Raw genomic sequence first — 18,240 nt, 5'->3', positions numbered from 1 at the left:
ACAAACACTGCTTAGCACCAACTAAAACATCAGTGTGTTATCAACATTATCCTCATCCTAAATCCAAAACACAGCACTATAGCAGCTACTAAGAAGAAAATTAACTTTATTCCAGCTGAAACCAGGACAAAATCAAATTGACATAAAGAAATTGCTGATTCCTTGCTTACCTCACTCTTTGAATGGTCCAAAGTTTTACTGCATCTCTGACAATTCTGTCCAGTTACCTAATCCTGGGGGGGGGGGGGAGTGGATTACAGGTGGGCAGGTCAGCCCGAGGGAGGCAGACCGATACCCAGAGAAGCCTGCTTCACTTAAAGAAAGGGAAAAACCCACATGGATTGCAGTGGGACAGAATTTACTTGGGAAGGGAGGATTTCTTTAAAAGTAATATAACAGACAATTGTATTGGGTTTGTGTGGCCACTGCAGGGGTAGAGATAGAGAATCTGGGAGTGAAGTTGTGCCCAGGAAGAAGGGAGGGGTGGAGGGAAGGTGTTCTGAGATTTGGTTTTATTTCTCATTACCCTACTCTGGTTGATTGGTAATAAATTGAGTTAATTTTCCCCAAGTTGAGTCTGTTTTGCCCATGATGGTAATTGGTGAGTGATCTCTCCTGTCCTTATCTCCACCCACAAGCCCTTTGTTATATTTTCTCTCCCCTGCCCAGCTGAGGAGGGGAGTGATAGAACAGCTTTGGTGGGCACCTGGCGTCCAGCCAGGGTCAACACATCACAAGAACATATCCAGGTCTTCAGGCTTTTTCCATGGGCAAAAGTAATACTCTTTACAATATTTTTTACCTGCTACCAGTAAGAAACACATTTGATAATGATCTTATGCAAAGATTATAGATTTCTTATATACAAATAAGCACTGATCAACAAAACTGAAAGGTTAAGCAGACCCTAAAGGACATTTGTTCAGTGAAGAGTCAGGAACAGTTTTATTTTTCAGCAATTACAATTTGACACTACTTGTGCCATACTGTTATAGTGGTGCTGTGTTTTCTTAGGAGTTGTATCATAATTGAAAAATACTACATACATATGGAAATTTGCTATATTCTGCTCTATTGGAAATAAAATATAAAGGTGAAGAATTTTTTTTTTCCCCAAAAAGGCATAAATAAAGGCATTAGCTTCCTTGATCATATAAACACATCTTTACAGCATTCCCCTGGAGATAGGTTTCACATGTGCAGATACACACAGGCCTACAGAGATTGTTACACCTGGTTCTGATACAGCATTTGACCCCTCTGAATAAAGACGACTACTATCACCCAGACTGGCACTGCTCTAAGGCCACGTCTTGACAGCATCCTGAATGCTTCTACGGGCAATACAACTGAATCCCTTCAGAACAAAGTGAGCACTGAGCAGCGCTGAGCAAAAGTGTTTCAGGGGCTCGAAGAAAGAGGGAGACTTTCAAAATAAATAACAAGAAAAAGCAGTGTTTTTTCCCAGTTCAGCTAAGTCTGCAGTCGGGCCATCAGTCTCATTAAAACCTAGGCAGACGATCATCTGTGTGCACACTCAGTACACCAACACTGCTCCTCTGGGTTTCTGCAGGCATTTGCAGAGGGGGAAGGAAGCTGATGAATAAAATAAACCTGTGTAAATCTCTCTCATTATGACACCACAAGAGTTCAGATCTTTGTGTTAAAGAACACACATGAACAGAGAGTATATGAATGATTTCTTTCCCCTTTCCTTCCTGTTCTCCTGTGTGAAAGAGAGCATCACCACTGATACCGAATGGTGTGATACTTTCACAGAGCTGTCCCTGTGGTAAGAAAAGGTAAAGTTCTTGGCCTCTGGTTGCAGATTTATTCATGTATAATGAGTCCTTTTTTAAAAAAAAGGGACATTACAGGAAGAAGTGATTATACAGTCCTATCTTGTCTAGTCAGTGTTCTCAGCAAAGCAGATTCACCTGCTCTCTACAGATATCTTCATGATCTTTAGACTAACTGAGCAACCTGCCTTTAGAGTGAAAATTTTATTCTCTTCCCTGAGATTTATCCAGTTCTGAACACCCTGACTACCGGAATTACCTGTCACTGGGATTTAGCTCTCCTTCAGAACAGCCCTAGACCCACCAAGACAGTGCTATGAAGAAAAAATTCTCACTGTGTTTGTCCAGACACACAGATCCATGCATCCACAGATGCACACAGGTACTGTAGCTATTGTCATGCCAATTAGTGTGATCCCTGTTTGTTCTCTGCGGCACACACATCCCAAACAGCCTTTAGCTCTTCCTAGAGCTGTGCTTGTGGGTGTGAAAACTCAGGGTATCTCACGCAGTGGAAATTTTAAGGCTACTTACAGGCCACACGTGCTGTCCTGGGGCATCAATCTGAACTATTCAAGCATCTTGTTTTCCCAACATCAGTGTGGACTTCCAGGCTTAAACCAAAGGCTTTTCTTAACATCTTTACCTAAGTGTGCCCAATTTCTCAAGATTTTCTCTTCCAATGACTAATGGTTTACCTCTTTTTTAAGGTAAGTCCCTGCTGGTTAAAAGCCTCTGCTGTTGGGGCTATATCTTGAGTGAGCAGAGTACCCCAGCAAGGACTGAGCATGCATTGCCATGCATAGAAGGGAAGGTAGCAGAGGCTCACGCCAAAAGAAGAGTGGAACAGAATCAGACTGATAGGTGATATGAAAACTGCTGTTATACCCATTTATATTCTTTCCCTCTCTGCTATTGCCATTTGGGTGGTCTGTCCATTGAGAAAATTCAGTACCCAGAAATTCTATTAAATTTCTTGTTCTTCTGCTCTCCTGAAGTAAATTCCAGCAGCTTTTCTGAAACACCATGGAAACTTACAGAAGCACAATATTTCAAGCATACACAGATGGCTTGCCTGCAACCTTATTTAAATATCAGCTTCACTGTCGCAAACATGAGCATGTCAGTAATGACAAAGGTAATACAGGAATGCAAACACATTAAGAGGCAACACACCATGAGAAGGCAGAGAAGCATCAGAACAGTGAATGAAAATCCACATTAAAACTAGCCAATTAGTGAAATGCAGTCTGTTCATCCAAACTTCACTCAAAAGCAGGAAGTTTTTCTGTTTAAAGGAATAATTAATTCTTCGGGGTTTGGAAAAAATGAGTGATTAGTTGTAACTTTTTCCCCTCTATCTGGCCTTCTTTATTGGATGAATCATTATGCGATTATTTACCTTGAAAATGCCACTAGGGCAGCCTCCCCTATGGCGCTCTAGTATTTTTGTCTGTAGCAGTGTTGTATGAAACTTGGCAGGATCTATTCACTGGACATCAAACACACTTTTTTTTTTTTAAATCCTGATGCCCTCCTTCAGTGCAGCTGTGTTAATCTCCTGTCACAGTTCATTTTGGTTTTGGACAGTTTTCCAACAAGGAAATCAGAGTGAAACAGGGTGAGTTCCAAGCCAGGCTGGGTGGAGTAGAACCATTACAAGATGATGTGTAATACAGCTTCCAGTAGAAACATACTCTTGCTTTGGGTTTTCTTAAAGCTTGGCCCAGACTTGTTGAAAAGTCTTTAAGTATGGCCTTCATTTTTGTTTTAGAGTGAGCTGAAACCCAGCAAAATTTGCTGAGTTTTTTTTCCAAGACAAAAGTACAATTAGTTTCTCTTCCAGACTTGGTGGAAAACAGAAAGAATTATTAAACCACTTCTCTCCTTCCCTCTCCTTCTACCCTTTTTTCCTTTCTCCTAATGTCAAGACTTTCACAAACTTCAGCAATTTGGCTTCTACTGAAGTCACACACTTTTAATATATTTTTCCACAGGCTGTGATCGTGCCAGCTAGGAGTACAGACTACTTTATAAAAACTGCTTGTGTAGAGTAAAAAAGAAGATATATGCAGGTTCTAGAACCTTGATTGTCCAGTTTCCTTGCTTGCAAGTTTCTTGATGAACAGAAAGCCCTGTTGGGTAATTTATGCCGTCCCAGTGAGAACAGTATTGCCATTACATTCAATAGCAATATTGGCAATGAAATTGAACCATCAGCTGAGTCCTTCTCACTATGATGGTACAGCACACTGGGGCTAAATATTTGTCTTTTATATAAAAGTTTTCTAGAAATTTGTCTTTGATAAAGCATTGTGCTGTGTATCATGATTTGATAGATGTAATGCACTAAATTGGTGCTTTTATGCTGGTTTTGCTGCAGAGAAAAAGAAAAGAGGATAGTCTTCAGAGTTTTGCAAAGGAAATGCAGTTATGCTTAGATTAATGCAGTAGTTTAAATTCATGAGTTCCCATCTGTATGTTTATGTGGCTGTCACTGTTGGCACAGCTAAATGAAACCTCAGATAACCGTAAATTGTTTCACACACAGCCTGAGGCAGTTCATGGCTTCAAGTGCCCCCAAAAACTTCAAAGCACTGAGGATTTCATTGGTGAGCAGAGTCTGACCTCCTGCCTCGGGCTTCTTCTTCGGCTGCCTTCTCCGGGAACAGCTTTGTGTCATGCTGCTACACGATCAAGATTTCCAGACACAGAAGTAAAGTGTTATAGATGAAGTAATAACATTCACTGATGTAAGTAATACGGTCTGCGTCTTGACAGATACACTGTTATAAAGAAAGATGAAAATTGATTCCTTTCATTGCATTCATTCTGCCTTTAATATGCCCTCACAACCAGTTGCTGCTATATGAAGCAGAGCTTCCCGCTATACATCCCTCCCTCACCGACTTCTGCCAACCTCCTTGGCTCTGAGGGATTGCTGAACCACCCTTGGGACCAGGAGTTAAAGATCAAGAAAATTTTAGTAGCTGGGAGTCCCCACATTGAATCAGTCTGGAAATAAACACAGTAACAGGATATGGGTATGCAAAAGCTGCGCACAGAAGCAAAGCAAACCAAGGAATTCATCCACCACTTCCCATGGGCAGGCAGGTGTTCACCATCTCCAGGACAGCAGGGCTCCAGCACGCATCACAGTTGCTTGGAAGACAAAATGCTGTCACTTTGAATGTCCCCCCCTTTCCTTCGTCTTCCCCCAGCTTTATGTACTGAGCATGACGTCCTATGGTCTGGAATATCCCTTTGGTCAGTTGGGGTCAGCTGTCCCGGCTGTGTCCCCTCCCAACTCCTTGTGCCCCCCCAGCCTCCTCGCTGGTGGGGTGGGGTGAGAAGCAGAAAAGGCCTTGGCTCTGGGTAAGCACTGCTCAGCAATAGCGAAAACATCTCAGAATTGTCAGCACTGTTTTCAGCACAAATCCAAAACATAGCCCCATACTAGCTACTATGAAGAAAATTTACGCTACCCCAGCCAAAACCAGCACAGTTACTCACAGTTTGCTGTTAACTCAGGCAAAGACACAGTCTCCATCCTGCTAAAGGCTTAATCTTTGCAATGAGGAATGGGTGCAAAGGTGTAAGCCAGTTGTTCGTATAGGAAATAGTTACCAAATGGTAGGTGCAGCATTAAGTGCCCAGGTACACGCCCCTGTCACGTCTCTAGTAAAACATTAAGCTGAAAAGATTAACAGGCAAATCTCCCTCTATCTCTGGTTCCTAGAAGTGTAGCTCCTTTTCTTCAGGCTTGCTCTCAGTCTAGCAACCTTCCTTGATCCCTGAAACTACGGGAAAATAGTCCCCTTGTCATGCCTCTCAGGGCTTGTCTTGTCCCTGCTCCAGATGCAAGTTCCTTATGTCCCTTGGATTTCCTTTTCTGCTTGCTTTAGGTTGCATTCCCCCAAAACACGTCATTTGTAATGCTATTGTATGGCTGTGTAAAAGCATTTTCATTATGCATGATTCTGAAATAACAACATGAAATGAAAATCCCTATTTTGGCAAGCATCATCAATTTTTCAGACTTCTTAATGATGATAAGCAAACTCCAGAGCTGGAGAAACCTTGTCTTGCCAAGTTGTATGCAGTGATTGCTAGTGAGGTAGGAAAGGAGCTTTCTGTGCTTCTCAGCCCCACCAAAATCTCTGACTGGAGCCAGATGTAGAGGCAGCTCCCTGTGACTCACGAGTCTGCCTGTGACTCAGACCCCTCAGCAGAGCAATTGCCTTCAGGAATTCAATACTTGCCAGGCATCCCTATGCAAACAAAATTATTTACTCAGAGAATATTACCAGGCTTGATAGCGCTTTCCATGGAATAGGACGCCAATCTTCAAGGTGTGATTTGCTCTTATTTAGCAGATGGGCCATGTTTCTATAACAATAGGATGGAAAAAAGGGTAGCAATAGTGTGAAAATAGCTGGGTTCCTTTATTGGCTTGTTAGGTGTTTTAATTTTAAAATGAATTTCCACTTAAAGCTATCTCAAAGGGCATTAACAATGTTCATGTATTAGATACTGTCAGCAACATTTAGGATCTGATTGTGGGAAAGCCCTGAAGGATGATCAATATAAATTGCAAAAGGAGCCTGTTCTGTTTAGTTAATATTCGGAAGATTCAAACTCTCCCAAAGTTCATAGGTATTTCTGTTCAGAGTTCTATCTGAAACTGTTTCTAAATGCATAGGAATTTAGACAGGGAGTTTTCCATTAGTTATGAATGCCATCAGGTACCAGGTCCCAAGACGTATATTCCTCTAGCTATTTCTATACCCAGTTTTAAAGTTTCACAGTTAGACTGACAACTAATCATATAGCATGTTGTTGACAAGAAATATTGTAATGTGTAATCTGAGCGGGTGTGTTGTTTTTTTTTTTGTTTGCCATAAAAATGTTACCTTCCTGTTTTTATGCCAAAGGAAATTTACACCATGTCACAAACACAAAGGCTATTCCTGCATTGCCTTCTCTTCCTGGTACTGCCCCTTTCTGCAGTTCCCACAGAGCATTAGTAATACTAGTGGATAAAGCTGATGAGCTCTCTATTGAATTAACCTGAGCCACATATTGTTCCTTTCTATTCATACAGGGAAAAGCTCCAGGCTAGGTGACACTTAGTCCAAGCTAGCAGGCATGGCTCAGCATTAGTGATGGAGAGGCCAAAAAAAAAAGGAGAGAAATGAGAGAGGTGGCATCTTAATGAAGAGCAAGTTTCCTCATGCTCCCACCAAATAGTGGACCAGAAGAGCTTAAAGCCCTTCTGACATTTAAAATCTGCCTCCAGGTAGTCTGCATGAGGCAGAGCCAATGGTGGCTCCCAGGCCCCACTGTCTTTTGCAGGAGACCCTTGTGCTCTGAATAGCAGCAGAAGAGCTGCCTCAGCATCAAGGGTCTTTTCAAAGAGCAAATTGGCTTCGGGGTGCCTGTTAAGTTCCAGGTACTGTGGCATTTCCACATACTGAGAGGGTATGGAGAGGGTGCTGAGCACCAAAGGTTAACGCCAGAAGGTGAGTAGAGCAGCATCACTTTGCAAACCATTAAATTGCTTCAACATGGTTGGATTTGTTTCACTTGCATACGGTATTTCATTCAAGCCAAGATGACAATTTTTTCAGGTAAAGATCTAGGAGAGTAGTTTTGAGCTTTCTCATCACTGAAGAAATTTAATCTGACAGCCCAGATCCTAGAAAGATCTCACAAGTAAATCAGGAGTAACAACAACCACTAACAAAAGTAAGAGTGACAGCAGTGCAAACCAACTTGAAGTTGAATGAAACAAAAATCTCCAGAGTTGACTGGATATGTTTTTACAGTATCATTCCCTTCAGAGCTAATCTCTACTCTTTTGAAATCCTGACGTTTATGGAATCAATACATACCAAGAGGTTGGGAAGTAGCTGTGTAGATGGCTCAGTACACTTTCCTTGCAAGTTCTGGTTTAGCTCACTAAGCGTAGAAAAGTTACTACTTCTCTCAGAGCACTTAGGTCTTCTAAAATTGCTTGTGTTACAATTTTCTTTAAATTTCAAGTGATAAAGGTTTTTGTGTCTAAATTCAGTTTATTGAATGACACTAGAGGCCACAGAAGAGCTTGTCGTGCAGGAGTATGATACTAACAACTTAATAATAGCTCTTTCAGTAGTGATGCAACATGAATTGTGACTCAAGTTTAGTTTAAGAGACATAATTTCAGTGGCAAGGACAGCTGTTGTATACCACCACCATGAAAAGTTCTTGAAGGAAAAGCTATTACTTCTTTGCTGATGACATTAGACGTCAAGTTCTTAATTTTATAGAAAGAAAGAAGTCACTATTAAAGTCACTGAAGGTGTCACTGAAAAGTCTTTGTTCACTGGAATTTCATGGCAGCTTTTTTCCCCCACCTATTTAACATGCCAGGGTTGTTTCTTTCACAGAGCAAAACAGTCCTCAAGATTGTCAAGATTTGTGGCAATGCTGATAGGATGGAGAAGCATGTCAGTAGGCTGCTTCTTCAGACAGAAGCAGCGATGGGGGCGTTAGGAGTGAAAGGGACTCTGGGTGTCTTGTCTGCACTAATGATCATGCTGGCCAACACCAGGAACTATGCCTGGACTACAGATATGTCAATGCAGACAAACAGCAGAATGTCTTTTCCATCTTTATCCATTGGAAATAGGCTTTTGGGAATGGTGGCACATGCCTGTTCCCAGGTTAAACAGTGAGTGGAAGGCAAGCAGTTCGGGAATTAGCCTAGTCTAGACTTATTTGAAGAGAAATTACATTTTCTTCTTTATTTTCCTTTATTTAAACAAATTATTAAAATTGTACATTTTTAATTGTGGTTGTGGGAACAGGAATATGCTGTTTCACTGCAAGCAATTTTTGTATTACTCTAAATGCATCAACTTTGTGGGATCTACTAGTAAAAAATTAATTTCCTGGAAGAGATAATGATACATGGATACAACTTATCTAAGCTAGGAAAGGAAATAATTATTCTGCAACAGGATCAGAACTCCACTTGCATTTCTTTGGAATTTTTTGTCCAGTATGACCATGAGCTGTATGAGCCAATTCTGTGTGGAAAAACACAAAATATTTCTAAAGTGATCTGTGACCAGAGTATGTATTGTAAAGAGATTAATACTAGAAATGTGATTCCATTTATTTCAGGCACTGTTGAGTCAACCATTAGCAATATAACAAATTAGTGGTGAGATGTAAATAAAAGAGGACGGAACTTGCTGCTCTGTGAGACACCAAGGTTTTCAGTAGTCTTGGTCACAAATTGCTATTAGTATAAAGGAGTGTTTGTACCGGTTGAGATCTGAGAGTGTTATGATGGCTGCAGTGTGTTCAAATCAGGAAGCCCTAACGAGCCATAATAGAAAGAAAGGTAACTTACAGAGAGGACATTTTTATTTTTCTAGAAAGACTCAATATGCAACAATGGAAAGAACAGATACATAAAGCACGTATGGTACAATACAATTAGAGTAGAAGACTATGGCTATCCCAAAGTAGTTAAAATCAACTTCTCAATATCACACTCATTTTGTCCACGTAGAATCCTAAAATAACCATTTTCTCCCCAAGATTTTCCCCAGGAATTTGCAGCAATCTAACAAAAAAAAAAAAAGGAAAAGAATATCAATTTTAAAGTAGTATTTAAAAATGCAAGGTGTAGAATACAAAATGAATCTTTTATGTTAGTTTCCTTTTTAAGAAACAGTTTCTCAAATTTAGTGCACTGAGAATCAGAATGCACCTTTTCCTGATTTCTAATCATTTGTTCCTTTTTGCTTTGATCAAAATTTTAGTTCCAAAACCAGGGTTAATAAAAATGGAATACTATTTCTACAAGGCAGTTTGATAAATTGAAGCAGAAATCATTAGATAATTCAACTATTGGTTGGAGAAAGTGGACATGGAAACAACAATGGTCAAAATTCCAATTACATCTAACCTGTTAAAGAGATACCCAAGATACAAAAAAGCTGACTTTTAATAAATTAGGTTTCATTCAGGTAGCTATTGACATATTGAGCAGTTTAGTTTCTAATGAAGTCACTAGAAGTTTTGCCCTAAATGTCAGTGAAACTATCTACCATAAGCCCTGCCATCAGCTATGTAAACTACAAATTACCTTCTGCTGAACACAGGAATAATAAGATGAGCTGTTAATCATAATCAAAGTGGTAACATCTGACTTACTCTAAATGGCTGAAAGCCAATATTTAATTTTTTTTTTCTGATAGCCGTATAGCATTTGCCAACACTTTTTAAATAGATAGATTGTGTTTTCCAAATGTTCTAACAAATAATATTGATTACTTTTATTGAGTCTTATTTGCAGACCTGAAAAAGAAGTGAGCCTTCATGGGAAATCTGAATAACGTTTAAGAATTTGAGTAAGGTTTGAGACAGAAAAAACAGTGTAGGAAAAAACATGGAGACAGGTGGGAGATAGGATGAAACAGGCTTTGAAATAGAGGTAGATGATGCTATAGTTCAAGAGTCAGCATGGTAAAAGTTGCCAGAAAGGGAATAGAATTGTGCAGGAGACTTTAAGGTGAAAGGAAAAAATAGACAGAGAAAGTCTGAATGAAAGGAAAGAAGTTGGTTTTAGATAATCTGTGTTGTAGAGATTTTTTCTTCTGCCTCAAAACACAGCGCTAAGGATTCACTTACCCAGAACTTCTGTTTCTGTCCATTTTTGTCAGGTAATGCTCCCCACCTGTTACAAAAGATGGTACTAGTGAGGCTTTTGATGCATATGTTCATATTTTGTAGTATTAAATGAGCAACCAGAAAAGAAAAGCTTGTCTTAGTTAGTAGTCCCAGTCCAGTTGTCCTGGACTGTTACCAGTATCAGCATAAACATCTCCATGTTTAAACAACAGACTCTGCTGCTGATGAAAATAAAGACAAGCATCCTTTTAGCCACAAGCCAAATTGCTGTTAGGACTACAAAAACTTAATGCAAGTGTAGTTTTAGTTTGTCATTGCAAAAAACTGTTTTCATTGACAGAATCTCTCCGCTTGAAGAGCTTGCCAGCTGAACTGAACTGAACTGTGTAGGAATACTGAAATTAAAGTGAACACATTTCTTCCATTCAGCGGAAGATCCCTAGGAACATTTTTGTTAAAGATCTCATCCAACACCTTTACAAAAATAGCTGGTGAGTTGGGACTGAAAATCTCCCCAGCTTTTCTGAGCTCAGATTAAATTGTTGACAACGTGATCCGGTTTACTGCATGATGTGGGGGATGACCTGTAAACTTACTTGATGTTTTTTTGACTTCTTTGAGGACATGCTAAATGTTGTGGCAATATCCATGAAACCACACGAGAGATTGTCCCCACATGCCAGATGATAGGACTTTCACAAATGTGTAGTTGTAGCTGAACTGCACAGTGCTCTGAGTTGTTAAGCCTCACTTTGTGTATATATGGGGCATAAGAAGTTCCAAGGCCATCGTCTGGATGTAGTTCAATGAGCAAAAGCTGCACTGCACACCTTAGGTACCTAGGTACATATGGTATGTCTACTGATTGCTTCAAGAGCTCTGTCTTGTTTTGCATTTACCCAATGAATGCTTGTCTAGTTACTATTCACAGGTCATGATGCTTGGGTGCCTATAAGAGGGCACAAATAAACAGAAAACCAAAGATGTGAACTTTCACAGTTTTTTCCGCAGTATAAAGTTAATCCTAGAATATAGAGAATGCTATTGACAGGGTGCTTATTGGTGTATATCCCACCAATGCCACGTGTTTGAGCTGTATTTGCAGTGCTCCATTCACTTTGAAAGGCAAGCAGCAAAAATATAAGAAATCCCACACTGTGAATGGGGAAATTAAGATTTTTGTGTCATCTTTGTAACAAAATTTGAACAGCCATGGTGGCATCAGCTCTCTTTGGTTCACAGTGAACCCTAATGTATGTGGAATACCTGCACTTCCAGGCAAAGGAAAAAAAAAGCAAGACAAATTGGTGACTAGGAGAGAGGTGAAGTCTGGATTACAGTTGCAAATACAAATTGTAGCTACTGCTCATTAAATGCAAGGAATCATAAAAACAATGTTGATCATAATGACCATTGAATGTAATTGTTGTTTTTTAAAAAGGCCTCATGATGCTTTTTCTTTGACTTATCACATGAAAGTTCAGGGATTATTAATTATCTTTGCCTTTTCTTTGCCAAATATATTTCTGATACAGTCTGTCATGATCATAATTTTTTAAAAAAATATATAGTAGGCTCTCTGATTTCATATCAGATTCAGATTTACTTCTTTCCTCGTGACCATTTTACTAAAAAATATTACATCAGCTGCAGTGTGAAAGTCCAATATTTACATCAGTCTTAAAGATAGAAGAAAACTGCCTTGAATTTATATTTATGTATTCCTGCATTCAGTACTACACATTATCTCTCCCATTTGTCTGAGCAGGATGATGACCAGTCCCCGCAGATTCACCTTTCTGTGATTAAATATTTTTCAAACATTTGTTATTTTCTAAAAAAATATAATAAATTCACCTCCTAGTTTCATACGCTGATAGGAATTTATTGATTCTCAGAAATATTTCTAAATGGAAGAAAACTTAGAAACTAAAATTGAAAAGAATCCTTTTTTATCCTTGACTGTAACATATCCATGAATTTAATTTCCTAGGTTTTGTTCCATCACAGTCAGATACAAACAGAGTTACTCAACATTATGCATTTTAACTTACAGTTTAGAAAGAAGAGCTGCTTACTCAGTAATCCATGCCCATGGGCATTCATCCAAATACTCTAAATTAAAATACATTAAATCAAAGTATACAAGAGTGTAGCCAGCAGGGCAAGAAAAGTGATTAATCCACTTTATTCAAGATCTGCCATTCTGCGTCTGGAGCGCTGGGCCCAGTTTTGGGCTTCCCCAATACAGGAAAGACATTAACAGGCTGGAACAAGACCAGCAAGAGTCCATTGAGGTGTTTGGGGTCTGGAGCACACGATGTCCAGGGAGAGGCTCAGGAGCTGGCTTTGTTCAGCCCTCGGGAGAGGTGGCTCAGGGGAGATCTATTTGTTGTCTTCTGCTTTACAAAGGGTAGATAAAACAGACTCTCCTGATACATGCACAGCCAATGGTCAGAAGATGACAGTCACAGTTTCAGCAAGGGAAATTGCAACTAGACGTAAGGGAAAAAAGTATTTTACAACAAGTGTTTAGGCACTACTGAAGTGAGAGGTTGTGGGATATCTGTCCTCAGAGATATCCAAAACTCAACGTGAGTAGCCCCATGAACCGTAGCTATGAAGGTGGCTCTACTTTGAGCTGGGGAATTAAACGAGATGACCTTCAGAGATCCCTTCTAATCTAAAGTATTCAATGATCTAAGCAACTTGATCTAAGATGGCCCCCCCAATTTAGGGTGCGGAGAGTTGGATGAAACAACTTCCAGCCTCAGTCTACAGTTCTACGAATTACTAAATTTTGTATTCAATGTATAGATTTTGTGTAACAGTTAAATAACTAAGTATACTAATAGATTGTGATGGGGCAAGTGATTTTGCCAATTTTTTTGAATGGCTGCAGTCTAAAGAGCAGATAATAAAGTTGATTTACTGTTTACTGATCAAACCCAGTATTGGGGTTAGTGCATGAATCAGGAGGAGGACTTAGCAGGAAAGGTGGAATGGATTGTAATCTCCCTAGATGCTGACCTTTACTGGCAGCAACTATGGCATGAGGTCCTAGACCTGTCTCCAAGCCTTTCCTAAAACTTCACATGGTTTGTTCAGGCTTGTTCCAAGGACTGGCTGAGATTCACCAATTCTCCTTTCTCCCTGGCTAATGTACATCTCTCAGTCTGAAAAAGCACTCAGCTGTAATGGAAACAGCTGTTGTTCTGGGAACCACGCTCTCTATATATTGTTCAATGATGCAGTGTTTGTAGCCACATGCCAGTTTGATTTGACATCTTGCCTCTGGGAATGAATGCCAGCTCCATCAAGAGCATTTCTGGGGTTTTCTTGGCTCATTCATACTAATGTACCTTCTAAAGAGGAAGCAATTCTTTCAAAAAAACTCCTAAGTGGAAAATGTTTTTGCAGTGGTATCTTTAGGAAAGTAGGACATATTTTCTAAAACAGATTTCTCAATTTTCTAAAACAGATTTCTCAACATAACTATTAGATTTGATCTTTGCAATTTTTCTTTTTGCCTTTTCCTGCCTATGAAGTTATACTTCAGTAGTTTTCATGATTTCAGCCTTACTGATGGAATAAATTCATTCTGAATTATATCCCTTAGTTGCACCTATCAAACATGTTATGGCATCCAAGCACAGCTTCCATTTTAAGCTTAAGTTTAGATTCCTCAGAGAAAACAAATCTCTAAATATCCTTTCTGTTGGTAAACCAGGCATCTGAGGGTAAATTTTCTGAGTTATAAAGAAATATATGATATAAATGAATAGTATTAAATTCAGCTTGAATTTTAACTGCTGTTTTACTTGCTGCTGTAAGTACTACTCCTTGAAATATGAATAAAAACTGACTGAGAGGAATTTGTTAAAATGCTCCGATGATATTTAGTAATCTGAAAACAAATTTAGAGGAAATCTTAACCTTCTAAAACTCTTAGGCATCCGCTAGGCTCAATGGAAACTGGACAGCATCTTATTGCAAGAATTCAGGAAATGGTCTTGTTTCGATGGAGTTCACATCCTGTATGTTTTCCTATATAGATGGGTCTCTGTACAAATATCTTTTCCTGAATCTGGGTAATCTCTGAGATTTGACTTCTTTTTTTATTTCGTATTTTAAAATAGACATTAGTTGCAAAAGTTTATTCACTAATAAATTTAAAAGGAGCCCTCATGGAAGACACTATAGGAGTAAAAAGTAACTTGATATATTATTGATAGCATTCCAGATCATTTTTCCTGGAAAGTAGCAGCTCAGAGAAAGTGTTGATTGGTCCCTCAAAATCTTCAAAACCAAAATAAATTAAAAAAATGAGTAACTAAGAAGTATAATCCTGAAGGAGCTACATAAGCCATTGGGGTTTAAAAGTGAAACCCATGCCACCCACTTCTGTCCCAGAAAAGTGAAAGATCTGTGCAGATTATGAAAGGCACCCGTAGTACAAGGGTATTATTAAAGAATGCAAATTTTTGCACTCTGTATACTGTGGAAAAACAGACTACATAATAGTTCCTTTACAATATTTTCAAAAACTGAAGTTAATACAGTGTACTACTGTTTTACTGGTCTCTTCTGAGATTTAAGCAGTAGAGTGGTATTATTATCCTTGATGTAAATGTTACCGTCAGAACTGGAATTAGAGTTTGCCTTTTTCCTGACAGTAAAACACGGTGGGATTTAGCTCAAGATTAAGATATCAAAATGTATGTGTCCCACAGTAGCAAATGCAGTATATTGGGATCCATTCACTTGCCTAAATGCAGGTGTCTAGCACTATTTGAGATGCCTTACGGTGCCTGAGACATCCACATGTTTCTGGCAGATGTGACAAAGGACCTAGGAGACATCCATGTCCTTTTGGAGATGCAGCCAGGTAGGAAGCTTTTCCCACTTCTGGTAGCACCAAATATTTGCGTGGGGGCAACTCATGGATCCATGAGCAGTTGCAGCTGAGTTGCCCTCCAGTCTCCACTGACTTTGTTGACTAGATCACCATCTCTGTGATGAGAATTTGCATATCTAGCACATCACACCTGCCTGAATTTCAAATTGAATCCTGACATAATTAATTGCCTACTGAAGCGTGAGATGAGCAAAAGGAGAAGACGGAAAAATAGTGGAAATATACAGTGAATAAAGTGTTAGAATCAACAGAAAATAGGATGTATCAGCTTCTAGAACTATGCAACTACAATACATGATTTCAGAATAAATGATGAGGAGAATTAAGACATTAAAGACTGAAGGACTTGGATTCTGTCCATCTTAAACCATCAGGGATAAGATCAAAGAATTTAGAGAAGAGGATCAAATTATCATAATAAACAACATGGAAATTACAGTTCTGATATGTATCCGTTTTTCACAATATAGCACAAAATCATAGATGCTACAGTTTGGTTGAACAAAATTAAATCGGGAATGCACTGTGCTGAAAAGGTTGTTAAGCTAATCTGGGATGTATTTTATGTTCCCTCATGGCTTGGAGCAAGAGCTAGTTTAGGGACCAACAGATTGGAAGGGAAAATGACACTGTAGTTAATTTTTTTCCTGTAAAACAGCCATGCTGTGGAGTCTTAACCATGGAACAGAACCCCCTTGTGCTGGGGGGGGTGGTTCATTGTAAGTGAAAATGATTTAGTAGAACAGCAAATCCTTTTGCCATTAACTGCTTTTAGAAAGTAATCTTTAAAGAAAAGAAATGGGAATCTATTCATGAGTTTGAGAGGTATCAATATTTTGACTGTAAGTTAAAATCAACAGGAATTGATAAATGATTGTCACTACTTCTTAAAAAACTACACTTTCAGAGTTGTTAGCTGATATAATGTCTTTAATACAGTCAATATTATATCTCCTCCTACAGTTCTTTTTCTTTCTCTGGCAGTTCTTGTTCCTGAGATCCAGTAGTTCATGTAGCCAATGCAGTCATTGCCAATTTTTCCTAAAGTAGACCTATCCAAACTACATGTTCCTAAGTAATGAAATCCCAGCCTTGTGGAAGGTAGTCAGAGATTTCCAGTGTCTCAAGGGAAGCCAAGTGCTTGGAAGCTAATAGATGTGATGGTGAGCAGCAAATTAGATATGGAGTCTGCTTTAGGTATGTTAACAACATTAGAAAGAAAACCTAAGAAGCTGGGAATAAAAGTAGGCAAGATCATGCATGTTTTAAGTAAAGAATTATACAGTGTATGACTGCAGTCCTACACTAAATCTGATAAGTCACTGCTAGGAATAAAAAGAGCAACAGTAAAAGGTATTTGTGTGACAAATTGAGAAAAGCTTAAGTCAAAATATATAGATGCTAACAGCCTAGATCTGTGTAGGGCTCAAACACTAAGCAGAAAGAGAAAATTAGTGTCATATATTAGTGTATAGATAGAATAGGGGGAAGAAGTTCAGGAAAGAAAACATTAAGGAAAAATATCCCAGAAATGAAGTAATTTAAATCCCAGTGGAATTAGTTCCTAAGTGGAAATGACAGAGACTTAAAAGTGAGTTGACACATTTTGGGGCAACATCCATTAGAGAACAATATTACATTTTCTGGAACATGACCAAAATAATCTAATAGCACTTTTTTGTCTCTTGCTTTTGTGATTATTCCAGCTTGATATTTACTACAAATGAATGACATTTCAAAAGCAAACAGATCCTGGACTTCATTACTCACGGCGATGGGGAATCTATTAGGGCTATTTTTACAAAGCTTTAGACCACTAATGTCCCCACCTTTGGTATTTTTAGGAAAAGCTTTCAGCCTTACCCCCTCCAAAATTTCCATTTTTATTAAGAAGAAGAAGAAAAAGAAGAAGGAGAAGAAGAAGGAGAAGAAGAAGGAGGAGAAGAAGAAGAAGAGATTTTAAGGAATCATTAAGGAGAAGCTCTGCCTATCAATTACCAAAAATTACTTTAAAAGGGGAGTTTTCTTCTGTCTGACAAAAACATTCTGCAAGAAATACACCACTTAGCTTTTCCAAAAGAAACCACCAGGATCTTCAATCAAAAATAACCTTGAATAAAAAGAAGTAATTTCACCAAACTGCATTCAGTCCTCTTCAAGAGAAAAAGCAAGCAAGGTATTTCCATTTACTCGAGGGAAACCATCTACAACTGACTTTGTAACGAGAATTCAGGTGCTCTTTCAGATGAAAGGATGAGTACTTGTGTGCTTCCATAAAAGGATTTTCATAATTTTGTGTCCAGTTTTGTATAGTAGAGCTACCTTAGCTGTCCTTGTCAGTAATAACTTTCCCTTGATACTAACACTGTAGGAATAGGCCCTGAATGCACAACACTGCCTGACAGTTAAAAAATGAGAATATAGAGACTGTTTCACTATTCTTCCACAGAATGAAAATTGGTTTTGTTTAAACATCTCCTAGTTTCTTTTTCAAGAAACTGTATCACTACAATGAAGGTGGACTTCACAGGAGGAGTATAAAGAAAATTTGCAGAAAAAAGCACAGTAGTTGATAATTAAATATCATTGAATAAAACAGTAAAAAAGCTAGAAATACAACCTAACACAACAAAAAGGGTTATCAGCAGTGGCTTCAAAACTGAGGTGTTTTGTAGGAGAACAGAAACTAGATTCTAGCATGCTTACATTCAGCTTTGTAGGTAAAATGCTGTTAACAGGAAATACAGCAAATACATCTGAAGACTGTGCTAAATAATATTATACAACCTGACTCCTTAAAAGATGTCAACTAAAGAGAAATAAGACCTTAAGAGT

At 38.7% G+C, this 18,240-nt stretch overlaps 1 protein-coding gene across 1 annotated transcript in view; it reads right to left on the bottom strand.

Annotated features, from left to right (window-relative positions):
• Nucleotides 1-9,201: 9,201 nt before the first annotated feature.
• Nucleotides 9,202-18,240, bottom strand: part of TINAG (tubulointerstitial nephritis antigen) — a 46,065-nt gene continuing 37,026 nt past the window's right edge. Inside the window, exons 10-11 of the mRNA XM_010561095.1 lie at nucleotides 10,488-10,533; nucleotides 9,202-9,417 (exon numbers count right to left, since the gene is read on the bottom strand). Coding sequence (XP_010559397.1) covers nucleotides 9,307-9,417; nucleotides 10,488-10,533 — 157 coding nt within the window. The 3' untranslated portion in view covers nucleotides 9,202-9,306. The remainder of the gene's footprint in view (nucleotides 9,418-10,487; nucleotides 10,534-18,240) is intronic.

The sequence above is a fragment of the Haliaeetus leucocephalus genome, unplaced genomic scaffold (genome assembly GCF_000737465.1).
Source record: "Haliaeetus leucocephalus isolate CR32 unplaced genomic scaffold, Haliaeetus_leucocephalus-4.0 Scaffold141, whole genome shotgun sequence".
NCBI classification, from domain to species: Eukaryota; Metazoa; Chordata; class Aves; order Accipitriformes; family Accipitridae; genus Haliaeetus; species Haliaeetus leucocephalus.
This window is presented reverse-complemented; position numbering and strand designations above follow the sequence as displayed.